This window comes from Sturnira hondurensis, unplaced genomic scaffold (genome assembly GCF_014824575.4).
Source record: "Sturnira hondurensis isolate 20B ecotype Veracruz unplaced genomic scaffold, ASM1482457v3 Scaffold0017254, whole genome shotgun sequence".
NCBI lineage: Eukaryota > Metazoa > Chordata > Mammalia > Chiroptera > Phyllostomidae > Sturnira > Sturnira hondurensis.
This window is the reverse complement of record NW_028089885.1, coordinates 1,143,039-1,170,773: the sequence shown is the minus strand read 5'-3', so window position 1 is coordinate 1,170,773 and position 27,735 is coordinate 1,143,039. Positions and strand designations below refer to the sequence as shown.

At 43.1% G+C, this 27,735-nt stretch overlaps 1 protein-coding gene across 1 annotated transcript; it reads left to right on the top strand.

Moving 5' to 3' along the window:
• On the top strand, positions 1–25,504 carry CRKL (CRK like proto-oncogene, adaptor protein). Its single transcript, XM_037067303.1, has 3 exons — positions 1–844; positions 10,461–10,926; positions 22,001–25,504. Exons 1-3 carry the CDS (start codon positions 534–536, stop codon positions 22,133–22,135), a joined length of 912 nt encoding a protein of 303 aa, XP_036923198.1. The 5' UTR covers positions 1–533; the 3' UTR covers positions 22,136–25,504.
• The last annotated feature ends 2,231 nt before the right edge of the window (positions 25,505–27,735 follow it).

The window sequence follows — 27,735 nt, the reverse complement described above, 5'->3', positions numbered from 1 at the left end:
TACAGAGCGCGCTGAGCGGAGGGGGAGGTGGCCGGCTGCTTCTCTCGCGTCCGCCATTTTGTTGCTGTGGCTCTTGGGAACCGGCTAGGCTAAACCGCCCTGGAGGCGCGCCGCTCCTTGGAGTTTGGAACTTGGTGTAGCAGCTGGGGTCGGTGCAGAGCCGTAGGGCGCGCGGAGCCGGTGCGCTTCAGGCCAGGAGTGACTGGAGGGAGGCACTCCCGGTACGCGGGGCAGCCCGAGAACCCCGGGGTGGCCTCCGCTGCGGTTCGGCTTCGCCCGCCGCGACCTCGGGCTCTACCCCGCGTTCCCTGAGCCGGCTCCTTCCGTGAGGCGGCCCCAGAGCAGGCGGGCTAAAGTGGAGGATGCTGTGGAGCAGGAGCCGAGAGGAAGGTGCTGCCTCGGCCCTCTAAGCACGCCTCGAAGTGTGCGGAGAGGCCCTTCTTCGGCCCCAAAGCCGTCTGCCGGGAATAAGTGTCCAGAGCAGGCGAGAGCAGCCGCCGCCCCGACCCTACCCACAGCCTCCGCCCGACACCATGTCCTCCGCCAGGTTCGACTCCTCTGATCGCTCCTCTTGGTACATGGGGCCAGTGTCTCGCCAGGAGGCGCAGACCCGGCTCCAGGGCCAGCGCCACGGAATGTTTTTAGTCCGCGACTCCTCCACCTGCCCCGGGGACTATGTGTTATCGGTGTCCGAGAATTCGCGGGTCTCCCACTACATCATCAACTCGCTGCCCAACCGCCGTTTTAAGATTGGGGACCAGGAGTTTGACCACTTGCCGGCCCTGCTGGAGTTCTACAAGATTCACTACCTGGACACCACCACCCTAATCGAGCCCGCACCCAGGTACGCGAGCGCCCGCGCTCCCGGGGCGTGCTACCCACCCGACCCCAGGGGAGAGGGTTGACAATGGCCGAGTTGGTGCATGGGGTCAATCCAAGAGTGTGTGTGTGGGTTCGGGTGATTGAACTCATTTCCTCATAGCGTAAACCAAATTACTTTCCAGAAAGCGTTCCGAATGGAAGGCTAGTGTCAGGATCTGGGTCACTGTGGATGAGGGGATGCGTGTTCACGGCGGTTGCATAGTTAAAAATTAAAATGTACGGGTTTCTGTCTTTCGTCAGGTTCCTTATTTAGTTATGATACTAAAGCAGGATTTTGTTGTTTGGGTTTTTTTTTAACCTTTTTTGGACCACAGACTTCTTTTAAGACTCTGAACGTAGCCGTTGGCATCCTCCCCCGAAATGCACGTACACACCCGTTTGCACACCATTCAAGGTTCTTGAACTCCCTGCAGATCTCTGAACTCCAGGTTAAGAACTCCTGTCTAGCAGCCTTTGGAACAGTCGACAAATGAAAATGCTTTAGCATTTATGAACAAAAACCTGTAACTGAAGTATCAGAACTGTATATTAATGCTTTGGTGCCAAGGTTGAAATAGCCAGACACCTGTTATACATTAAATACAAAAATTTTTAAAGAGGGCACATCAGCTTTAACGAGAATTTCCTTTTGAATTTTTATTTTATACTTTCCCCCCAAGCTGGATCATTAGTAAGCTAGCAAACCATTTGGTTGTATTTCAAGGAAGAATAACCCTAGAATGTTTATTAAGGGAATTTTTTGAAAGACAGTTTTTTTGAATTTTAGATGTACTTTTTGTTTTAAGATTAATGACTTAATATCTTTTAATTTAGTATCTATTTGACGCTGAGCATCAAGCATCTCCTTTTCCAAGTAAAATGCCTGTATTTATATGTTTTCATTTGCTTTCATCGGTGTTTTATCAGTGTTTCTTCAATTTAAATTATGCCAAAGTTGAGCTGAAGAAATTGCCTAAAATTTTAAAAATAAAAGGCATTTTATTTGTTTCTTAAATATCTATTTTAAAAGGACTGGGTGTTAATACAGATTTTGGGGGATGAAATATTTCTCATTTTATAGGTTTGCTGACAAGCTATTACTATGAGCTTTAAACATTAAAAGCTACTGTAGTTACTTAAGGAATACTGGATGCCTGGTCTAAGTGTTGTGTGTGTGCAATAGAGAGAAGAAATGAAGCTATGACAGTATAATGGCCATAAGATTTAACTACTGGAGTAAATGGACTTTAAAAACTGGGAGAAAGTGATTATAAATCAAATACTGTATAACAAAGACCTAGACACCAAGAATCTGATTGGTGAAACTGGGTCCCTGAAGAAGCTACTGATTGGATTCAACTTTGAGCACAATGTAGTTCCAATATAAAGGGCTGTAGAGCATCTTAGAACATACTGTGGTGAGATTTTATAATATGTTTTAGTAAATGACTTCCTTAACTTGGGAAAGTGAATTACATCATAAATTTCAAGCATTTATTAAGCCAAGCAATGTGCAAGGCATTGTGCTTAGGTTGAGGTGGCAGGTACTATATAATACAGCTGTACCACATAGTGAGTTAATAAATGGCTTGAGCCCTGGCTGGTGTGGCTCAGTGGATTGAATGTCAGCCTGCAAACCAAAAGGTTGCCCATTTGATTCCCAGTCAGGGCACATGCCTGGGTGCAGACCAGGTCTCCTGTTGGGGTTTCACAGAGGGGCAACAGATGTGTTTCTGGCACGTTAAAAGTTTGTTTCTCTCCTTTCCCCCCCCCAAAAAAGGTCTAAAAAATAGATCCCCTTTTAGAGGGAGAAAAAGGAATATGCTATAGTGGCTCATGCTACCCCTAAAAAGCAACTCCGTATTTTCCATACACCATGTCTCACCAAATACATGTTCGATGTCTGTGCTTGTCTCCTTCCCCTCCTAACTAGTGCAGCCCCATTAGTCTGCTTACTCATTCCCTGGAAACCTTTGCTCAGTGTGCTGTCTCTTCTTAGACTGCCTAACTCCACCCACTCCTCACCTATTGAAAGCTTACCTGTTGTTCCAGGCTCCTCACAAATAATAGGGCCTTTCCCTGATCCTTTCCCCTCACTTTCAGCTTTGTTTCTCCTTCTCTGTCCTGCTATCTTTCAGAGGCCCTTCAATCCTGGTTGAATTAGGCCCCAACTGGATTTACTTTGTTGTACTTAGTCTTTGGATTGCCTCTCCAAAGCCTGAAATTTATGGATTTGGTTTGATGTGATATTAGCCTTTATGGAAAACTAGAGGCTAGTAAAACCTTGGCCAGTTGCAAAATGCATGTAATGCTTCTTCTCACCGTAAATGGGAAAAAATTAAGTGGTTTAACTTTTTAGGTATCAAAACTAAGCTCTTTTTAAAGGCATAATTATATGACCTATGGCCAGTAATTTATTTTGTGTTTATTGCTTAGCAGAAGGGTATGACTTCCTCAGAATTTAGGAGTCGTTGCTTGTTTTGTTCTGATCTGATTTTTTATTGGAATATTCCTTAACTTAAAAAAATCTTCACCCAAGGCTATGTTTATTGATTTTAGAGAGAGGGGAAGGGAGAGAGAAAGAAACATCAATCTGTTGCCTTCTGTACACACCCCTACTGGGGATCAAACCTGCAGTCTAGGTATGGCCCTGACCAGGAATCAAACCTTCAACCTTTTGGTGTGTGGGACAACGCTTCAATCAATTGAGCCAACCATCCAGGGCAGGAATATTTCTTAACTTTTAAATATATATATGTTTTATTTTATTTTATCTTTTAAGAAAGGGGGAAAGGGAAGGAGAAAGAGAGGGAGAGAACTTCAGTTGGTTGTCTCTCATACATGTCCCAACCTGGGACTGAACCCGCGACCCAGACATGTGCCCTGACTAGGAATCAAATTGGTGATCATTCACTTTGTGAGACAATGCCCAGCCAACTTAGCCACACTGGTCAGGGCTAATTTATATTTTCATTCAAATATTTACAAGAGAATTTTCTCCCAGTGATAGGTATTGGAAAAGATGGGTGACATACATACTTTCTCCATTATGGAGTGCATTTGGTGCCATGGGAGGAGTTTGAACTCAGGGCTGTTACTTAATCCAGGTGCAAAATAATGGTGACTGATTGCATATGTCACAGGTTAGATAGACGTCATGTGGACAGCTGTGGCTTGGTGGAGGTGCCTATTTTGGAGATAAGATTGATGCTGATTCAAGAGAGGGGAGTGATAGAGGAAGTAAAAGGAAGAGACAAAAATGACTCGGTATATTTGTAACTTTGTCCTTTAGGTTTCTCTTATTACTGTAATTGTTTTTTTGTATTTGTCTATGGTAAACTTAATCCCCAAAAGGTAGCATGTCAGGTGGCTTCCCCTGTCCCCAAGAGTACATTTATTAAACAAGTGAAACAGGGAAAGGCTTAGGACAGAAGAAGCAACAGGAGAGAGTCTATGCGAGGCTGCTTTGGCTCTCTGGAAAGTCGGAGAAAAGGGGCCTTGGAATCAGGTTCAGGGGGTTAGCCCAGGATTAGCTGCCACTGCCCACTGCTCCCTGGTTGCAAGTCTCATGGGGACTCTTGAGAGGGAAGAGAGGCATGTGGGTGTGTTCCCTGGAGCCTGATGGCTTTTGTTGATTTTGAATGACACTATTCTCTTTGTGCACGTGGGGGTAATTTTTCTATTACAAATTATTTGACCAATATCCTGTGGTGGTGGTTATAGTCAGTAGTAAGGTAAGCACTAGTGTTTTTTTATTTAATAGAGGCTATTTCCAAGAGGTTTCTGAGGGGTTTCTGGGGTTTCTGTAGATATGAACTACATTTTCCCATAGTTTAGAAACTTGAAAGTGTGTTTTCTTTTTAAAGATTTTATTTGTTTATTTCTAGACTTTGTTTATTTCTAGGGAGAGGGGAAGGAAGGAGAGAGGGAGAGAAACAACAGCTTGTGGTTGCCTCGTGAATGCTGCCCCCTCCTGGGGGACCAGGCCTGCAACCCAGGCATAAGCCCTGACTGGGACTCAAAACCAGCAACCCTTTGATTCACAGCTTGGTGCCCAATCCACTGAGCTACACCAGCCAGGGCTTGAAAGTGTGTTTTGTGTAACTTGCTTTTCCAGTTCTAGTTTATGTATGAAGGCTAGGAGAAAAATAATGAGAAGTAAACATTTAAAAACTGAGGCAAGTTGACCCTCAGAAAATCTTGTTTTTTTCAATAGACATTGCATATCGCATGTACCTAGTAACATGGAACTAACATTAAATCAACAGTTCTTGTCATGTTCTTGAGGAGCTTACTGGTTACCAAGATTTTTTAAAGGCTGCTTCCATGCAATCTAATGTGGTAACGTATCTGTGGGAGAACCAGAAAAGCTTAACTTGAGTGCCCAGAGGAGGACCCTCAAACCTGTGGAGCAGAAAGGAAACTCTGCATGGACCAGAGGATGATACCACAGTCAGCAGGGTCACATTTTCTCCCACATCCCCTGTTCTAAATATTTAATGGACCTCAAATCTGAACTTTTCTATTTAGGAGTAGGGATTACCAGTAATTTTGATTACCATAGGATTCAACACTGTGAATAAACCTTTGAAGTTCCTCTTACTGGTATTTAAAATCATCTAAATTCTATTCAGATGAGATATAAGAATATTGTCATTATACCTGGAATGGAAGCTTGCCCAGTTTTAAGAGTTGTGTTCCCATGGCATGTAAAATACTGGTAGCTGTTTGATTTGTGACATATCTCTTGTTTAAGACTCGAATCCAGAGAATTTTTTTTTTAAGATTTTATTTATCTTTAGAGGGGAAGGGAAGGAGAGAGGGAGAGAAACATCAATCTTTGGTTGCCTCTTAATGCATTTGCTGCTGGGAACTGGCCTGCAACCCAGGCATGTGCCCTTACTGGGAATCGAACCTAGATCCTTTGGTTCGCAGGTCCGAGCTCAATCCACTGAGCTACACCAGTCAGGGTGAGAATTTTTTTATCTAAGAGAGAATTTTCCTTTTGATCTGAGTAGTTGGACTGGATTATTTCTAAGGCTCCTTTGGGCTAAAATATTTTGATTCTTTCTGATAAGTAAAAGGAGGCAGTACTTATTAGTGGGAGTTCAAGTTATCCTAGAGTCTGAGCTAAGATCCTAATAAATAATGTGTCCAGATATGTGGCAGCTAGTCTGGAAAGATGGCTAAGAGTACACGTGGAGCAGTGGTGAGGTAAAGAGGCTTGGAAGGCAAATCAGAATTTCCTAGCCTGTGTAACAGAATTAAACCAGGTTCAGGAAGTTGAAATGGCAACGCTTTTCTGCTTTCAAAAGAAAAAAAGTATAGAAATTGGAATAGGAAATGCTACTCTGTGTCTTCGGCATTTTAATTTTATTAGCAGGAATTTCAGTGTATATAGGCCTACTCTACACTAAAGCCCAGTACTAGGTTCAAGGCATATAATGGGAATAAAGCATGGTTTTAGCCTTTGAGAAGCGCAGTATATGGGACAAATTAAAATATAATACCATGGGAGTTTAAAAGCAAGTATAATCAAATAAAGGGTTAGGGAAGATTGATAGAGAAGGTACTCGTTCAAACTTGATTCTTGAAGTATGAGAACAAGTGTATGCAGTAGAAGAGGTGGTAGCAGTGCTTGCTGGGAAAGGCACGGAGTGTAATTAATGTGAGTGATGGGAAGTAAGCTGGGAAGAAAGAATAAAACAACCAAAATACATAAGCCTGTCTCTCACAAAATCTGTCAACTTCAAAGGGTGCTTTCTAGTCTTTAGCTTTTAGTATATATTTTTTTAAATCCTCACCTGAGGATACATTGATTTTATTGAGAAAGAAACATCCATTGGTGCCCCATATGTGCCCGGGCTGGGGACCAAACCAGCGCAACCTAGGTATATGCCCTGACAGGGAATCAAACCTTTGACCTTTGGGTGCACGGGACAATACTCCAACCAGCCACACCGGCCAGGGCTTTTTGTGCATTTTGAGAAGCTGAAACTAAGGTTAGATGCTTTGGGAATGTAAAATGGAAACTGACAGTCTTCCTTGGGTAGTTGCATATAGAAGGTGAGGGAAGAGGTTTGCCTTCAGGGATGGATGATTGAAAGATATCTTTAATTGAGAGAGTAGAAGAGAAAGGGTCAGGGTCAAGTGATTTATGATTTGATAAATCATAAATTTATCAAATTTATTTGATAAATAAATCTATTTATTGTCTATTTATGATTCTTTTCAACTGGGAAGCCAGTTGATGTTTGGCAGTCTGATGGGTTTGTTGCTAAGAGAGTTGCTGGCTAAATTTATAGATTTGGGAGTCTAAGCTTAGATGGAATCCCCAGGATAAGCGGAATGGGAATGAGCAAAGGAAGAGAAGCCATGGAAGGAGGTGAAGAAGCACAGAAGCAGGACCATTAGTGATGCTGTGAATGTCTGGGGCTGGAAGGGAGAGGCCCTCAGTGTCCAATGACACTGAGTACTAAGAAGGATTATTTAAAGCAGCTTTACTAGAGGGGTACTTAGCCGGTCTTCCAGGAATTGATTCTTTTACCATCTGTTTTTATCTTTCAACTCTTTATTGTGAAATACTTCATACATTTAAGAGACTATATTTATACATGTATATAATCAGAAAAATCTTCAATGTTTATGTACCCCCCTTTTATTTTTTCTTTTAAAATATTTTATTTATTTTTAGAGATAGGGGAAAGGAGGGATAAAGAGAGGGAGAGAAACATAAATGTGTGAGAGAACATCATCAGTCAGCTGCCTCTGGCATGCCCCCAACTGGGGACCTGGCCTGCAGCCTAGGCATGTGCCCTGTCGGGGGAATCAAACCAGCAACCTTCCTATTCTCAGGCTGGTGCTCAATCCACTGAGCCACACCAGCCAGGGCCCCCTTTGTTTTTAAACCCTCCCCGAGGATATTTTAAATTGATTTGAGAGAGAGAGAGAGAGAGAGAGAAACTTTGATCTAGGAGAGAAACATCAAACTTGGTTGCCTCTAGTATGCCCCCGACCAGGGATCAAACCTGTAACTAGGTGTGTGCTCTGACCGAGAATCAAACTTGCATCCTATTTTTGGTATAAGGGACAACACTGCAACCATTTGGGCCACCCAGCCAGGGCAGGATTAAGCCATTTAATGTCTCCAAAGACTGTAAATAATGCCTGGCATAGGACAAGTTTTGTCCTGGCGGGTAATTCAGGTCAGCAAAGTCCCAATAGGCCAAGGTGGCAGCCTATCAGGTTCCGTCCCCTGTCAGAGCACATACATGAAGCAACCAATGAATACATGAATAAGTGGAATGTCAAAATTGGGATTTCTCACCCTCTTTCTTTCTCCCCTTCCTTTCCATCTTCCCTCTTTCTAAAAAGTCAATTAAAAATTTTTTATAAAGGTAAAAAGTTTGCCCTGACCAGTATGGCTCAGTTGGTTGGGCGTCATCCCGCAAAATAAAAGGTCACAGGTTTGATTCCCAGTCAGGCTTCATGCCTGGGTTACGGGATTGTTCCCTGATGGGGTATATACAAGAGGCAACCAGTCGATGTTTCTCTCTCTCTCCCCCTCCCCTTTTCCCTCTCTCTAAAAGTAAATGAAATCTTTTTTGAATAATAAAGGTGAAAGTTTTGCCAAATTATGAAGACTGCCTTTGGAAAGTTATGTGGCATGTATGTACCAAGGACCATGAAAATGATCCTGTTCTTTAATCTAGAAATCTAGGCTTTACAAAAAAATCCAATATAGGGAAAATGTGGTTAAAAGAGTTTGTGGCATGCCCTGGTTGGTGTGGCTCAGTGGATTGAGTACAGGCCTGTGAACCAAAGCATTGCTGGTTTGATTCCCAGTCAGGGCACATGCCTGGGTTGCAGGCCATATCCCCAGTATGGGGTGTGCTAGAGGCAACCATACATTGATGTTTCACTCCCTCTCTTTCTTCCTCTCTTCCCCATCTCTCTCAAATAAATAAATAAATAAATATATTTTTAAAAATGTGCTGGTTGAGTTCTAAGCATAGACAGAGATTAGAGTATGGTGAGCAACAGACAGTTACCAGAGAAAAGGTCAGAGTGGTATTCAGGGACTAGTTTATGTAAAGTTAAAAAAAAAAGCATGAATGATTAAATAGGAAGAAAGAAAAACTAAATGTCCCGGAAAACGGGGGTGCTTCATTGCAGTAGACTCCCAGAATGAAATGTTACCCTGACATGAAAATGAAAGTCATCAGGAAGAAGACCAGCGATATGGGAGAATGCCTGTGGTGTAATATTAGGCCCCCCAAGAACCCTGCAGCAGGCATATAGGGCCCGTTTTAAAGGAAAGCCATAAGCTGGGCTGGTGGGAGGGGAGAACAGAAGGAAAATTGTAGCTACATTAGGGCATGAACTATGGGATTTTTTAAATCTTTTATTTTGCCTTTTTGTTGAATGTTGTAATGTGACACTTCTTATAAAGCAAACTTTAAAAAAAATTAAAATGTTTTGACATAGAGTATGTTGCTATGAAATAACTTCTTAGATCATTGGTGGAGAAATAAAGACAGAGAGTGGCCATGAGCTAATTGGAAACCATAGTCAGTGGAAGTACTAGGGGTACTCAGGGCTAGTCTAGAACCTGGCTCTGGTGAATGGTACTGCAGACAAAAGTCATCTCCTAATAGGCAGACTCTTCGTGTGAAGCCCAGGGTTTATTACTCTGGTGCACATTGTGTGCTTCAGAGCTTCAGAAAAGTTATGGGGGGTGAGGCAGGTAATGGTAAAATAGTTGCTTCAAAACTTCAGCTGTGTTTGCAGCTCTCAGAACATTTCTTAGGTTCTGAAAGAAGCGGAGAGAGAGACTATTTCTTTTGCAGAAGGGGCATTATAAATGGGGTGTTGGCTGGAGAGCAGAGGTCTGTGCTTGTGTGATTGTCTCTGGGAGTGCAGTTACACGTGCATATCAAATACACGTTGAATCTGTAAGCACAGCAGAGGAGGTATGGTGGTGTCTATAGACTAATGCCTAGATGAGCGCTCCTGCCCTGTGAGTTTTATAGTGAACACTTTTCACGTGCTTTCATTTGGATGTTCAGATGATTCCCATACAAGATGCAGTGAGGTTTTTTAAATTTGGAAAACATATAAACCCATTTCTGGTTTTTATATTGTGAGGGACAGAGACAAAGGTCTTTGTCATCTTCTTCGTGGATGTCCAGGAAAGTGTGCAGGATGCCTACCATAGATTAGGACCGCGAGGAAGAGTGCGTGGTGGTTGTGACAGGGTCCTAAGAGAGACAGCTACTGAACTTACTTGAGATTTTAAAAATAGACTCACACCAGATATCTCTGTGTAAAGAAGAGGTTCCTGTAAAACAGAGGTATGGTGTGTGTGTGTGTGTGTGTGTGTGTGCGCGCGTGCGCCCGTGGCATGTGATTTAAAAAGGTATATTCAGGTTATTAACTTCTGTTATGATACAAGTAATAGGAAAACACTGTGACAGAACCTTTCTAACTTCTGAGAATATAGAGAGGAAAATAATTTATTATAGAGAATAGTTTATTTAAAAGTTTGACAAACACTGGCAGAGAGTAAGGTTTTTCTCTTAATTTTTTTCTCTCTTAAGGTATCCAAGCCCTCCAATGGGATCTGTATCAGCACCAAACCTGCCTACAGCAGAAGAAAATCTGGAATATGTACGGACTCTGTATGATTTTCCTGGGAATGATGCTGAAGACCTACCCTTTAAAAAAGGTGAGATCCTGGTGATAATAGAGAAGCCTGAAGAACAATGGTGGAGTGCCCGGAACAAGGACGGCCGGGTTGGGATGATTCCTGTCCCTTATGTTGAAAAGCTTGTGAGATCCTCGCCACATGGAAAGCATGGAAATAGGAATTCCAACAGTTACGGGATCCCAGAACCTGCTCATGCGTATGCTCAACCTCAGACCACAACTCCTCTACCTGCGGTCTCCAGTGCTCCTGGAGCAGCGATCAACCCTTTGCCATCCACACAGAATGGACCTGTCTTTGCAAAAGCCATCCAGAAAAGAGTACCTTGTGCATATGACAAGACTGCCTTGGCATTAGAGGTAAAATCTACTAAGGCTGTTTTGGGGGGTTAACATTCAGTTTTTATCTTCAGTTTTAACTTTGTTTCTGTGAAGTTATATTCACAGGAATAAGAGAACCGGATGATTTTGGAAGATCTCCTGTGAATGTTCCACATGAGTCTTTTGTCCTTTCCTATTCCTTGTTTCTTCCAAGTTCCAGTAAGGAAAGATGATGGTTAAAACCCATGACCTAGAAATAGCATCAGTAGATAGACATACACACAGCCACTTGTATCTTTCCATATTTCTAACATTGTGGTCTGCTGAGTTGAGGGGAAATATGAACAAATGTTTTAGGATTCTGTTCAGCCAGGCAGAGGAGTAATTTTAAAATTTTGAGAGATTTTTATAAATTACAATAGCATGAAATAGAACTTGAGCTTTTTTTTAAATTGATTTGAAAGAAAGACAACAATTTGTTTTCCACTTATTTATGCATTCATAGGTTGATTCCTGTGTGTGCTCTGACTGGGGACCAAACCAACATCCTTGGTGTTTCAGGACTGCTCTAACCAACCAAAATACCTGGCCTGGGCCTAGAACTTGAACATTTTAATTGCCAAGTCATGTTCTTCTAACTTAAAAAGAGTCTTGCAAAGCTTAGCATATTACTGTAGCTTGTGGAAGTACAAAAAAAGTTCTCAAGACCAATGTTGATGAGTTTGTTGGGGGGGGTGGTAAAGCCTCAATACCACAGTTTCTACCAGAAGGTAGAAAGAAGTTTGATGAGATAGCTGACTAAGCCCAGAGTGACCATATATGAGCACAGACCCCATGGCCGTCCTGGGGAGAGAACAAACAGGAGACTCTGACAAATTAAGTAGATTTTTAAAAAATATTTTATTTATTTATCTTTAGAGGGAAAGAGAAGGAGAGAAATATCAGTGTATGGTTGCCTCTTGTGGGGTCCCCTGCTGGGAACTGGCCTGCAACCCAGGCATGTGCCCTGACTGGGAATTGAACCTCGATTGTGTGGTTCACAGGCCTGCGCTCATCCACTGAGCTACACCAGCCAGAGCAAAATAAGTAGATTTTAAAAATTCATATTTTTAGAATAGTCCCATATATTTTTTAGTGAGTTATAAAATGCCTACGGTGAGGTAGGCCCTATATAGTATTGTATCAGAACATGGGATTTGGTACCACAAATCTCAGCTCTCATTTATTGATAACTGAAAATGCTTTGTGAACCACAAACTGCAGTGTATCATTATAATATGACTACAGTTGGATACTTTTTCTTAATATTATCAAATTGCATATATGTTAGAGAAACAAAGTTAACTTATGATTGTTCTCTGTGTATTTACCTCAAGATTAAAGCAGGGCAGGGAAAGGAGACGGCCTAGGTTCATGGCAGAAGGATGAAGTAATGGAGCCTCTTGCTTCCAAAAATTAAAATTTAACTTGCAAAACATTCTGCCTACAGTCAAAAATTAGTTGTAATTTGTTTTGTTTATATTTTTCCTTTGGTTATTCTCCATATTCTCTGAACCAGGAGTCACATGTGAACTACACCTGAAGGTTTGTTTCAGAGTCCATGATTGCTTCTCCCTCTCATGCTTTCTGTAAGGAAAACATGAGGCTTTGGCAGGGACCAGGGTCTGGATAGGACCCGGGTGCTTTTACACTCCCCAGTGGAAGACTAGGAGAGAAAAAACAGAGGAAGGTGCCTCCATAGATATCGAGTCCAGCTGAGCAGGCCTTCTGGTTTTCTCATCCCCACACAGACCTGCCCCTGCACAGTACACACATCTGGACTAGTCTGCTCCTTCTCAACACGCTTAAGTAACTCGGTGTGTCCTGGGCTCTTCCTACCTTCTAGTTTGTGTAGTGGTTTCTGCCATCTGAGGCATTTTCACATCTGTCATTGCATCATAGGAGTTGGGAGTTAGGATTCAGAGTGTAGGTGTAACTTGCATGTATTGGGCAGCTGATTTTTGGCATGTCAGGGTGACAACCTTGGGGGTTGAGAGTCCCAGTCAGAATTCTAAGACCCCGAAGGAAGTCAGGAATTGAGTTCCTACCCAAATTAGTGTTTAAAGCCTCACTCCATTTAGGACGCCTGCCTGTTGACCTCTGGTGTGAAGAGACGCGTTTTAGAAACCCCTATCTCCAGCGCATTCTTGGAGTATGCATAGGGCATAGGAGGTTGCAGAGAGGAAGATCAGCAGGTACCATAGAGGGGATTACTTAATTTGGTGAGTGGATACATGGGTAGGTGCCTCAGACCAGAAGGAGGAGAATGCCTTTCTGGTTAATGATGCATATTTTAAGGTAACATGTATTCTTGGCCATTATGTAGCTCTCCTAGACTCTCAGATTGTGACAGTAACCAGCCATGTAAGCCTTGTCAAAGTCTTGCTTTGGTGCTTCACAGATATTGTAAATAGGACCCAAGAAATACATACCTTTGCCAAATTCTCTTTAATGGTATTTCTCATTCTGTATGTTTAAATGAGACTTTTAGCTATAGCATAACTGAATATTTCTATTAATTGCGTTATCTTCTAAAACTTAGTGGCACCTATCTGATCTTGTTAAAAACAATTCACTTGGGACAACTGCAATTAGGTTACCAGAATAAAAGTATTAAAATTAAAATGAAAAAGGTGAGACAAATAGGACAAAATGTACCAGTAATTGAAGCCTTGTATTTCCCTTGATAGTATTACAAAGAATGGTGATAGTTTAGGTGAACTTTATTTCTAAAATTATTTCACTTATTTTCCTCATAAAACTTGATTTTCAAAAGAATGTTCATGCAGGTAAAGAGATGTTTTTAAAACAGGTCTATGTTTAGCCATTTCCCTCTCTTGTTCACCTCTTTTCAAGAAATGAGTTGATCCTAGAGGTTTGGTTTGAAAGGGAACAGTTGCTGCCCATGTGAGGTGGGTGTCCCTACTCCTTGAAAACAACTCTCCCATGCCCTTGATGTGACACAGGACTGGAAGGGCTCCTGGGAAACAGGTCACACCCTACCAGAACATTCTCAGGTTGAGGAAAGCAATGTAGCTTTTTCCACAAGTAGATCATTGGCCAGAAGATAATGTTTGGAGTAAGGATGCTATTGTCATAAAATACTTGTAGCCAAAGTTGCATTCTGTGGAAAGTGAGATGGTTAGGAAAGATCATGGACCCTCATTCAGGCCCTGGCTTTTCCTGGTGTGATCTTGGACAAGTTATTTAAATTCTTCGAGCTTGAAGGCCTCTGCCTGGCTCTTCCCTGGCCAGTGTGGGTCAGTTGGTTGGGTGTAGTCCTGCAAAGCAGGGTCTTCCGTTCAGTTCCCAGTCAGGACGCATACAAGAAGCAACTGGTTGATGTTTCTCTCTCACATTGATGTTTTTCTCCTCTCTTTCTCCCTTTCCCCTCTAAAAATAAATGAATAAATAAATAACTTATTTAAAGGGGCAGGCACCTTGGCTCTGAGAGTTGATGTTAGTTTGTTCATTATCATCCATTCATGCAGCCAACCTGTGAGGGGTGCCTTGTGGGGTCCTACCACCAAAGAGCTTACCACGTTATGAAAGAATAGAGACAAACAGTGTGATAAGTGTGCTGATATCACAGAGTACAAGGGAGAGTTGGAGAGGGGAATAGGAGTCTGGGAAGGCTTCTTGGAGTAGGTAACCTTTGAACTGAGTTACGAAGTTAGCTGGGTGATGCGGGAAGGCATTTCTAGCCGAGGGAAGAGCTTGGATAAATAAGACTAACACTACTGAGAAGCTGTGGGTTGTTGAGAATGCTGAGTATGTTGGGTAAAAGTGGCAAAAGACAAAAGCAGGGAAGTGGGCTGTTGCCATATCATCAAAAGGGCTAAGCTGAAGAGAACAGTTTTTTTATGTTATTTTTATTGAGGTATGAAGTAGCCAGTTCCTTGCAATAGAGGAGATTCTGAATTTTGCGGGCAATATACCTTTTTTTTTATTGATTTTTAAAATAAATTAGAGCAAATGTTTGAGTACCCCTATAATTTCATTCTCACACATGTATTTCAGTATACTTGCCTGACTAGAAAAGAAAGGGAAGAAATGTCTTTAATCTTCAGAATTGTACTTAACTCTGAGTATACAGGCCCATGAGTGTGAAAATTTGTATCAGCCCTGGCTGGTGTAGCTCACTGGATTGAGCACAGGCCTGTGAAGCAAAGGGTCACTGGTTTGGTTCCCAGTCAGAGCACATGCCTGGGTTGTAGGCCAGGTCCCCAGTAGGGGACACAGGAGAGGCAACCGTACATTGATGTTTCTCTCCCACTCTTTCTCCTTCTCTTCTTCTCTCTCTAAAAATAAATATAATATTGAAAAAAGAAAAGAAAATTTGTATCAAAGTTTCTAAAATGAGCCATTTTCCCTGTGGTGTGAGTTAAGAATATAGTTGGTGACATGAGGTAGGGGTCTGTGGCAATCAAAAGTCAGTGGAACAGAAAAGAATAACCATTTCTTAGGCTGTAGGTAAGGCTTAAAGTGGTTCAGGATGGAATTGACACAAACCAAGAAGAAAGGCAGGATCATTTGGCCTAACCATCTTCCTAGTGATTTTAGCTTTCTACAGTGTCTAAATGTGTTGGTGCCCCAGTTTCAACTTGGAAATCTCCAAAAACACTCATTCCTTCAGTGAAGATTTGAGTGCTGCTTATGTGGCCAGACATTGTTACAGGAGTTGGAGTATAGCAGTGAACAAAACAAAGGTTTCTGTCCTTGTGGAATTTCTGGGACAGTCTTTTTTTTTTTTTTTACATTTTATTTATTTATTTTTAGAGGGGAAGGGAAGGAGGAAGAGAAACATCAATGTATGGTTGCTTCTTGTGCATCCCCTGCTGGGAATTGGCCCCTGCGGGGAACTGGCCTGCAACCCAGGCATGTGCCCTGACTGGGAATTGAACCGCGATCGTCTGGTTCACAGGCCCGCGCTCAATCCACTGAGCTACACCAGCCAGGGCTTCTGGGACAGTCTTACGAGGTAGTTCCTTCCATGTTGGGTGACTTGGGTAGTTAAATTCTTTGCATCTCACAAACTGCTGTGAGTCCCCTTCCTGTATTTGCCTGGCTCATGTTTGGACTTCAGCATGTTGCCCTATGGTTGTCCCTCCAGGTTTTTTTCTTTGTTCTTCTTTTCAGTCTTAGCCCATTTGTACACTTCTGAATCTTCTTCTTCTTTTTCCCCCAAGAGAGAAACATTGATTTATTGTCCCACTTATTTATGCATTCATTGGTTGCTTCTTGTGTGTTCCCTGACCAGAGATCAATTCTGCAAAGTTGGTGTATCAGGACTACACTCTAACCAACTGAGCTACCCATCCAGGGCCTGAATCTTTTAAAATCTTGATTGTGTCTTGTAGCATGTTGATCCACATCCCCACCCCCCTGGGTTCATGCTAACTGCAGAGTTCATAAAAGCACAATCCAGATCTTTGTACCGAATTCTCTCTTACAGCTTCTCCTCATCTAATGTCTCATTTCAACAAACACAGAGAGGTTGTGATCTGTCATGACTGTTTTTGGGCTCAGCCTTCCAAGCATCCCATTTCCCATTCTAATGCTTGTGAACCATATTTTGCTTGTTGATTCTGAAATTTTGTCCAGGTTTGATTTCCAGCTCACCTTTTATGTTTTGTAGAACTTGCCATCATCAAAAGCCAAGAAACTTGACCCTTCATAGGTCTGGCAGTGTCTTGTGATATAGTTCTATGGCAAGAGACCACTATTAAACTCTTATTCCTGCTTGCCAGGGTGTTTGATAAGTACTTAGATATCTTTATCAGAGAAGGTCATCCTTTTATCTTTGGTCTGTGTTCTTTTTATGATGCTCAAGAGTTTGGGACAGGGGGGCTCACCACCATTCTCAACTCTCCACTCCCTTTGGGGTCATTTGTGATTGTGTTGTTCACATTTCTTCTTGGATTTCCTTCGCCCCATTTTGAAACCCCTACTCATCAGGGTACATCTGGTCTCACAATTTTATGAATTGGCCTTCTTAAGGCCTGTGGTCCCAGTTCCTTCACTGAGTGCCCTGGAATTCTCAGATTTCTACTTCAACCAGTTGGTTTTGCTTCATTGGTTAGAATTAAATTCACGCTAGCAGTTTAATCACTACTTCTTCTATGTCTTACTGAGATGAAGTCTGCAGAGTGAATACAGGTGTCAGTAGTAGTGGCTATATTTTTTAAACCTCTCAAGGATTATCTGTGAGTTTCTGTGGCTGGGTGACCTGTAGTTTATATACCCACAGTAATGTCAGGGCTGTACACATTCATTAATAAGCATCCAGCTTAGCTCTGGAGATCTGTTCAGGGTCATAACCTCCTAACATGTAATGGGCCACTTGCTATTGCAGTCCCCAGTGATGCCTGTTCTCACTGAGGTGTGTCAGAGATGCCTAGGAGCTTGCAGTCAGCTTCTTAATACAAGAATCTCAGGGCATTTCCTCAGCACGGATGGGCTCTTCTTCCTCCCTTTTGTCTTTGGTGTTGTTGGTTGTCCTTAACAGCATGTAGTTTTAGGAATTTGATATACTCTACTTCTATACTAAAAGTGCTTTTTTCCCTTAATCACAAAACCTTATCAAAAGTTGGAATCTTTAGTCCTGACCATTGTGGCTCAGTTGGTCGGGCATCTTCCCACAAAGCGAAAGGTCACCGGTTTCATGCCAAGGCAACAGCTCTATGTTTCTTTCCCTTTTTTTCTCCCTCCCTTTTCCTCTTTCTAACAAATAAATAAACAAAGCCTTAAAAAAAAAACTTGGAATTTGTAGAAAGTCCTTTAGAATTCTATATTTTAAGATTTTTATAACATACATACTTGTGGTTGTGAGTCAGAGATTATTCTTTTAAACTTTTCCTTCTTCTTCCGTAATATGTAAATTGGGTAAAACAAAACATGAAATTGTGGCCCTAGTGTGATTCAAGCAAGGCATGTCCCAGCCTGGGGACATTAGTGCTGACCTCAGTTTTTTGTATGTGGTAATAGCTTTTGAATAAGAACTGTCAGTGAGGGGCCTCACAGAGAGTATTTTAGTTAATCCTCGTGGGGGTGGATGACATCAGTACCAGTTTATTCACTTAAAACTTGAGCTCTGTGTTGTTATTTGCTGATGGTCTCACAGGTGCTATGTACCAGAGCTAGGATTTAACCAATGGTCTTTTTTTTTTTTTTAAGATTTTATTTATTTATCTTTAGAGGGGAAGGAAAGGAGAGAGGGAGAGAAACATCAATGTATGGTTGCCTTTCGCACGTCCCCTGCTGGAAGTTGGCCTGCAGGGAACTGGCCTGCAACCCAGGCATGTGCCCTGACTGAGAATCAAACCGAGATTGTCTGAGTCGCAGGCCTGTGCTCAATCCACTGAGCTACACCAGCCAGGGCTAACCAATGGTCTTTAAAAAAAAAAAGCCCTATTGTGTTTTGTTTTGTTTTTTAATTGTGAAATTTGTTTGCCATTTTTAGGTGTACAACTCAGTGTCATTCATTATATCATCACAGTGTTGTGCAATCATCATCACTAGTTCCAAAACTTTTTCCTTGCCCCAGATAGAAATTCAGTATTTGTCCTTTAGGTCTGTCTTATTTCCTTTAGCACAGTGTTTTAAGGTTCACCATGTTGTAGCATATATTTTCACTCTTCCTATGACCAAATAATGTTCCATTATAGGACTATACATTATGTTTAGCTACTCGTTAGGTAATGGACATCAGTTATTCCCCTTTTGGTTATTAAGAACAGTATTGTGAACATTCATGTACTAGTTTTTGTTTGAATACATGTTTTCCATTTTGGGGGGAATGGGGAAAATATTTCCATATTTTCCATAGTGGCAGCATCATTTTACAACCCCACCAATAATGCACACGTTACAGTTCTCCAGTTCTCCACATACTTATCAACACTTATTTTCCTTTTTTTTATTATGGCCATCCTACAGGCTGTGCAGTGATACCTTACAGTGGTTTTGATTTGCATTTTCATAATTCCTAAAGATGTTGAGCATCTTTTCATGTGCTTCTTGGCCATTTTTATATTGTCTTTGGGGGCACATTCAAACTTTTTCCCCATTTTTAAAATGGGTTGTTTGTTTTTTGTTATTGGGTTTGAGGATTTCTTTACATATTTTGGATATTAAGCTGTTATCAAACATGATTTCTAAATTTTTTTCTCATTCTGTAGGTCGTCTTTTCACTTTCTTAATAGTATGCTTTGATGCACATTCTTTTTTTATAGAAGTTTTATTGAATATTTTATATCACAAAATATAAAAACTACATTTTAAATTTCTACTCATACAGTGGTAGATCTGATATAATGCTTTCGTGCTCTGACTCAAACCTGTGACCCTTTGGTTCACAGGCTGGCTCAGCTTGATGCACACTCTTAATTTTGATTAAGTTAAACTTACACGCTTTTGATGTCATATCTAATAATCCACTGCCAAATCCAGGGTCAGATTTACCCTTATGTTTTCTTCTAAGAGTAACGTTATGGTTTTAGGTAGAAAATTGGACTCAGGCTATTGACTTGGGTCATCAGGAGTTTCTTGGTGAAATGATGGGAACAGTAGCCAAGGGTATGGTAGGCAAGGTTTGGCTATAGGAGAGGAGGGTAATTAGGAGTTGGTTGATTGGACTGGGGTGAAATAGATGATGGAAGGTAAGGTGGCTCAGTGCAGGATGGCTGGGCGGTTAGAGACAATTTGTGAGAGGCTGGGGAGAACCGAAGCTGGGCACACAAGCAGATCAGAATGCATTTCCTAGTTCCCAGGCTAGAGGGATGAGCTCACCCAAGAAAAGAGGAAAAGCTGTCCAGGGCCAAATTTTCAGGAAGGTGAAACTGTCCTTTTCAGCTAAAGCAAACTAAAATTTCACACTTTCTGCGAAGTACCTGCTCTCTGAGCATCTGGAGTCTAGTTTAAAGATAGCAAAAGAAAAAGATAAGACAATTTCAAAGTATTTTTTGTAGACCATCAAGTGAGTAGGGCAAACAAAAACTTCAGTCACATGGAGAAGCTATTGATTCTGACATATGCAGAACATCACCTGTCAGCAGCAGCTGTAACTTTGTTTCTTTTTAGTCTGGGCTCATTCTTGCTGTAACCTTTTATTTTTAACGTCTTTCTGGAGTCTGATCTGGGATCTGGCTCTTGAGTTCCTGCCTGCCTGCCCCAGACTGCCCAGGTGCCCTCTGATCATTGTCCCTTAGGACAGCAGAATACACCAGGTGTTTGCCTGATCCACACCCCCACCCCCGAATCCTCTCTTCTGATATACACCCTCTTACTTGTCCTTGCCTTTTTGTGTGTTTATTTTAATAAAGAGGCAACCTATTTTCTTAGGTCACAAGGAAATGAGCAAAGAATATGACATGTTGAATACAGAAGCAGGATAGTGAAGCTCTTCATCTTGATGGCTTCACTATATTCTGAACGACAAGACAGCAGGTCCCTGCAATGAAAACTTAAAGAGGCCAGATTTTTAGAGAGGGGGGAAAGGTAGAGAGAAAGAGGGAGAGAAATATCAGTGTGTCAGAGATACATCAATAGGTTGCCTTTTGCACACTCCCAACGAGGGACCTGGCCTGCAATCCAGGCATGTGCTCTGACTGGGAATCAAAGCAACAACCTTTCTGTTCATAGGCTGGCACTCAATCTACTGAGCCACACCGGCCTGGGCAGTTGGTGGTTTTTCTAAAGAAAGGAGTTTGAGACTGAATTCAGACAGGAAACTTAAAGGGGAAAAAAGTTTTTTTTAACTGGATTTATACTGTGTTCTAACCAGGGAGCCTCAGGGGATAAAGTTCTTTTTTCCATTGTCATTTTGTACCCAGAATAAGTTCTTTTTTCCATTGAGTACCCAGAATAAGCCCCTTCCACAAGACCAGAAGTTCCATTTAGTAATAGTGCTTTTTCTCCCGTGGAAATATAGTGACTACAGTTTTAGTTCTCAATAGGTTTGAGAAATTACAAGTTTTTCTAAATGGCTGGGTTCATACATCCCAGTGAGCAAATAGAATGATAAAATCAAATAATGAAGGTTTGAGCCCTGTCTGGTGTTATTCAGTGAATTGGGCGCCAGCCTGTGGACCAAAAGGTTGTTCGATTCCCAGTTAGGCCATACGCTTGGGTTGTGAGCCAGGTCCCCGGTGGGGTGTGTGAGAGATGCACTCACTGTTTTCTGATGCGCATTGTGTTTCTCTCCCTCTCTTTCTCCCTACCTTTCCCCTCTCTCTAAAAATAAATAAATGGAATCTTTTTTTAAAAAAATCTGCAAAATAGTAATGAAGGATGGGAAGGTAGAAAACTCGTGGCAGCCAGCCTGCCTTTCCAGTCAGAAGTTAAGAAGATAGTGTATTAAGGGCAGAGGATGTCTTGGTGAGAAAAGCTCAGGGGGAGGCTGAGTTGTCCTAAGTGCTGGTGGGCCCTGCTGCCCTTTGCACTGTGCAAAGTGGCAAGGACACAAGTGTCCAGCACTGGTTGCTGCCTAGCTTTGTACCCCTACTTCATGGTGGACCAGCCTATGACCTTGAGGAGGGCTCTAGCCTCTGGATCTTTTACCCCAGCACACCTTCCAGGAGGTTGCTGTATGTTGGGGGTCAAAGAGGAGGTAGAATCTCTGAAAATGAGGCCACATGGGCAAGTCCTTGATCCACAGTGTCAATTGAATTAGAAACCCAGGCCTATGCTGCATTCTCAGGTTCCTTCTCCATCCTGTTTGGGCCTTTCCCTCAACTCTTTGCAGCGTGAGCCCTTTTCATACTGATAGGTGGTCACATTTGGACAAAACTACCAAATTTACAAACTTAGTAGGCGTTGGCAAAACAGTAAGTTGTCTGCTTCCCAGTGGCGTATGTAGAGATAGTCACCTGCACAGCTGGTGCGTTTCCAGTCCTCCTGTAAAGGGAGTTACTTCTTGGTGCTTTTTAAAAATGGCTGATAGTGTTAAGTTGAGTCCTAAAAAGATGTGTAGTTTTCTTTGGTTAGGACAGTGTGTGTGATTTAATGTTAATTTTCTCTTTTCTTTAGTTTACAGAGAACATGCTGACTTTGTTTTCTTTCTCCATTCTTACAGGTTGGTGACATTGTGAAAGTCACTAGGATGAATATAAATGGCCAGTGGGAAGGTGAAGTCAATGGGCGCAAAGGGCTTTTTCCCTTCACTCACGTCAAAATCATTGACCCTCAAAACCCAGATGAAAATGAGTGATTGCCGTTGCCCTGTTTTCTGCTGCTTCATTGTTCTGCCTGTCATAGTCCTTTCAGTGGAAAAGCATTCTATTTCATAGGCAAGTTACACTGCATTGCCGACGTCCAGCCTTTTTCAGACTGGCGGTCTCATATGCATTTGGAATGCACACAGTGGCTGCCTCGGCATTTGTATCATAGTTGTATTGTCAAAGGGTAGCAGATTTTAGAGTTCTTTTGAATCATAAACTGGAAGTACTGGTGGAAGCACACAAGTGAAGAGGAGCTGACAAGGCAAGGGTCCTTCTCATCAGTGCCCTGTTGTACATGTGACTGTTTCTGTCGTGTTCATCAGAGAAAGCTCCAGGCCATGGCGAGACATTGCACGTTGCTGTTCCATAAAACAGTGGCTGAATTGCTAAGTTTGTTTTTCTTTAAAGAACAGAGCAACTGAACCTTAAAGAAGAGGGAAGTCTATCCTCAACTCCCCAAATCTGGCTTTTGTCTTTTTTTTTCTTTTGGTTTGATTTTGAAAGACTTTAATTAATTAGACTTGTGTGTTCTGAACAGGTTTTTAAGTAGCAGGTTGGATTTTTGTGATATCACCAGGAATGACACCTGCATCTGAGTTTCTAAAGTGGAGCTGCTGTAACTAAAGGAAATGAAAAAAAGAAGAAAAACCCTGAAGAGGAGGCCTTTATTGTCTTGGTTGGCGGCAGTATCTTTTAGCCATATAGCAAACAACACCCAATACCCCAAAACTCAGCAGTCGTGGTGTGCCAAGCTGTATGGGCAGCCTTTTGGATTATATTCTCCCCCAAAGCAATAGTGTGGAGGGTGATTTGGGGGAACCTTTGCTTTTGCCTTGTTTGTCAGTGATAGGAACATTTGGGGAGAGGGCACTTGACCAGTTTTTTTATTTTGGGGTTCAGTGAGTGTACCCTTTTTAAGTATAGGACATACGTTTCTTTAAAAAGGGAGGTTGTTCATAGAATCAGTGAATTCATTAATGAATCTTTAAATTCTGCTCTCTGAAGCCCAGCACTCCTTGCCCCAGCGCAGGCTCGCCAGGCTGCCAGAGAAAGATGGTGCTGCTAATACTGGTTCCTCTGTGTGCTCATGATGCTCCCAGGCAAAGAAAGTGCAGACTGTGGATATTGGTTAATGTATTTGATGTCTAATGTTGTAGTGGCTAGGGAGAACCATTAGCCAATAAACCATTAAGCATTTACCAGTTCGATATTAATTTCCTTGTTACCTGAAAGAGGCTTCTTTGTGTAAGCCAACTGGTGCAAGTAGCTATAGCAGACTAGAATTCTGGAAGCTGATGATGACAGGCCTCAGCTACAAAGAATACAGTGGACCTGGAGATGTAGCAGCAGCCTAATGAGCAGCTCTGTGTTTACTGAACATCTGCTGTATCTGTCTGTCTCCCAAAGGTCTTAGGTTTTGAGGGTTAGAGCAATACATTCTGGTAACAGAACTAGCAAAACAATTTTTAAAAATTATTTTAATCCACGTTCTATCAGACAGGTAACCACCATATTAAAGAATCTTGAGAGTGCTCCTGTGAGACTAAATTAATGGTCAGTTGGGAAAAATATCACTGTGGCTCCCTGTCTGTACTTTTTCTTAAAGAAGACAGCAGTCAGCTCTTCCTAATCAAGTGAGAACTATGGGCACCTGTGGTTCTGAAGGTACCCATCCATTGCAGTTGCGGCTTGTTCTTAGTTGAGGCCCAATGACAACAAGTGACATGTGCATGGAAGGGTCCCCACACTCTGCCTGGAAACTAGCCTTGCAGCTATTACTCCAGTAACTTCTATTACTAGCAGAAGGTGGAATGTGTGCCCATTAACTGAGGGGTGTGGCACCTCTCATGACAGTAGTTGGCTCAGAACACAAGAAGTAAAATGATGGTTTTGCACAGCAAGGTTTTCTTTCAGCCATGTCTGCGGACCAGTGTAGCAAGACCCACATTATGTGGAGCACTTCAGAATTGGAACACTCACACCTAGGTTTGGCTTCGTTGTAAGTCTGCTCACCACTTCAGCCCACATACGTGTCTCCAGGACTGCCCTGGAGACTCAGAGCCTCAAACAAGGTGAGCCTTGAGTTCTGAACTCTCAAGATACGTGCCAAAAGTAGCGCCTTTTTGACTTAGAATCTCGGTAGTTTTTTAATCAGGCAGGGAAATTCTCTTTTTCACACTAAACATAAAAAACAGCACCCTTGCCTTGGCTGTGTGTGTGGGTTCCCTAGCAGTCTGGGAAGAGTACTTCAGAAAGTGATGAGAATCTTTCAGAAGAGCTTCCTTCCCTCCTGGGCGCACTTCCCTTTTAGGATGGTTTGTTATTGCTACTTGCTCTACTGTACTGCTTGTCACTTAAGAAAATATTTGGATGTTAAATTAATTCACTTGGGAAGTGAACGAGTTACGTACTAAAGGGCATTGACATTTTATTCAAAACTTATCCTGGGAAGGATCTTCAACACGGGAGTCATTTTTGTCATTTATGCACAGTGTGGTACCACCTGATGGCATGGTTAACAAAGAGGAGGACACATTGACTTCAGTCGCCCAGAAGAGACCCCTTCTGTGTTCCCTGTTGACCGAAAAGAGGGAAGGACAGCTGCTCCCTCCTCGGAGCGCACGCATCCCTGGCACTGTGCTTTCTTTTACAGCCGTTTACAGATAGCGTGCGGCGCGGACAGCTCAGTTTTGTAGCGACTGCTCAGATGAAAAGGAACATTTTATTTTTGAAAAGGGATGGTGTGTTTTGTGCCAGGTGTTTATAATTTAATCCTTTAATATTATGTTCATTAACTTCTTAAAATGAGTGAATTCTTGTTTTAACACAATACCTAAGACTAATGCTTTCTGTGGACACCACTGAGCTCTGCCTCAAACTCTACCCTCCGGGGCCAGAGACCAATGTCCCTGGTAACTGCTGACAGTGCGGACGCTGAGCTGGTTGTGCGTTCTAAAGGAGCAGAAGGACAATTCTCTGAGGACAGGGTCGTTGTCTCTGCAGGAGAAACAGTGGCCTTGCTTCTAGACGGTCTTCACTGTGTGTTTTGAAACAATAAAAACAACACAAAACTCCTGACCTGTAACTTAAAGATCGTAAACTTCAGGCAATAATATTTTCTGTGTAAGCTTTTAAAATTATTTTTGGGGATCATAGCTTGTTTTATTTTGTGCTATAAAATTAACAGTATTAAATGACTTATATTCTTAGAATACATTGAGTGTCTTTTCTTAACAGATTAGTGCCTTTTTATTTTTGTATTTCACTTTACGTTACTGGTTCTGGCATCAGAACCTTTGTTTCCATGGCCTGTTTGTACATTGTCTCAATAAAACTTGCATCAGCCGGTGGTGGCAGCAGCTTCAGTGTTTCAGTGTCTCCTCAGTGCTGCCTGGAGGTGCTCAGCCCCCACCAGCCTCAGCAGTTCGTGGTGAAACGCCAGGCACTTCACCGAGGGCGAGTCCTGCAACCCAGCCCTGCTACTGACCATGAAACAGAGTGGGACTTGCCCCACCTTGAGTCCTCCCTACAGAAAAGCAGCAGCTGGTGCTTACTCTTGGCCTTCTGAGGATGAGGCAATAGTTATCAGGCTTTATACCGAGGTAAATGCGGGTGTTTTTCTTCACAGACACCCATATTTGAAGGCTTCTGTTAAGTACTTGTTAAGCATGAGTTAGCCACAGTTGAATGGTTTCAAGCAGAAGTCACAGAAAATGAATAGTCAGGTAGCCCTGTTCCAGATCAGGGCATGATACCTCTGAGGCTCTTCTTTTTTAACCTTTTATTATTTTTATTTATTGATTTTAGAGACATCAATTTGTCGATTTGCTTACTCACTCACTGGTTGATTCTTGTATGTGGCCTGACCAGGGATTGAACCCACACCTTTGATATATCAGGGCAATGCTGTAACCAACTGAGCTACCCAGGCACGGCATCTGTTTGGCTTTTTAAAACCCTTTTTTGTGTTCCTGCTTGTGTAGGGACCTTTAGGTGGACAGCTTGAGGTGTTGGGGGCTCACTGATTTCCCCGACACCCCCCTCAGCCAGAGCCCTGTTTCTGAGCTTATTTGTGTGCGTAGTGAGAGGTCCAAATTATGTGGTAAAACCTCCGGAAACTAGTTTCAGGAAGTGATACCAATCGTATTTATATAGAACTACGGGGCTTCCTGGCTCCTACTTTCAAGATTCTGCAGAACTTGAGAGAAAAGTTTGTCTTGAATGGAAGTACCAAAACTGTCAAATCATTCTGGGGGGAAAAAGTGCCCCAGAGACACCTTTGAAGAATACTTTAAGTTTGAAAACATTTCTTTTGGTCAGAAATCCTGGGTCCTCAGAAGTGGGGCTGGGTGTGGGGGCCGCCCCTCCATNCCCCCGCCCCCCCCTCGGCCCCCCCCCCCCCCCCCCCCCGTCCTCTACTAGATGACCCACAGGGCTTGCCCCCAGGAGCCCGAGCCCTGGTCCTAAAACCTCACCCTGCAGTGAAATCCGTGACACTGCGGGGCTTCTAGGAGGCCCCAGTATCTGAGGGCTGTTCAGCAGAAAGTGGGATTTGTACCCATCAGTTGAGGCATGAAATAGGCCTTTGCCGCCTTTCCTGCACACTTCGGTTCCCTGGGTGGTACACAATCAGCTGGAGCGCCGGCGCGGGAATCCCTACCGTGCCTTGAAAAGCTCCTGGTGCTAGGGGTCTGGGGGTCCCCGCTGTGGAGTCCAGGGCCTGTGCTGGAAGGCGTCCAGGCTGCCTAGGGAAGGGGAAATCCAGGTAATCTGGCCTCGGAATACTACTGCTTTTGTCTTGGCCCAAGTTCCCTCTGTGACTCGAGACCCGGAGTGATTTGCCCTCCCTCAACTCTCATCAGTACTTTTGACCCTTAGCCCACACAGCATGGGGGAGGAGACCCTGGGATCCCACTCCAGGTCCTGGTTTCAAGGATCTGGGTGCTGGCTTTTTTTTTTTTTAATTCTCCAGAGGTTTGAGAAGCATTGTGCCAGTGAACCTCTTCACTCCTGCCCATCTGGCTGCCCAAAGCCCTGGGCCAGCCAGATGGCCTGTTTGACAACGGGCTGTCATCCACGTGCCACCCATTGAGAACGAAGCTGGTGCACTGGGAAGCTGGTGCGCTGGAGTGCAGACTGGAGCCAGCCAGCAGGAGAGCTGAGACCCTGGCCTGCCAGCACCTCAGCGGGACTCCCTGTCCGGGCGCTCTTCCTGTCCACCTTTATGGGGGAATCGAGAGATGGACAGCGGGACGCCGTCGGGCAGGTGGTAAACTCGGGTGAAACTCCACTGTGGGTCCTCCAGACCCCTTACATCCGGCCGCCCGCTGAGGGCAGGGGTCGGACCCTAGGGAGTCCTTGGTCCCCAGCTGGGGTAGGAGTTACAGGGAGGGTGGACCCCTTGCTTCGTGGACGTGGAGGACTTAAGGCTCTGGGCCCCTGAAGGCTCCCTCCCCGCCTGAAGGTCCTGGAAAGAGTTGACCCACCCGACATTCTCCACAGCACAGGGCTTCTGCTGCCCGCAGAGGGTCCTGGGAAGTGGAGTCCCTTTTGCGGGCCCCTTGCCCTGGGACTTCAGGGTTTGGCCCCG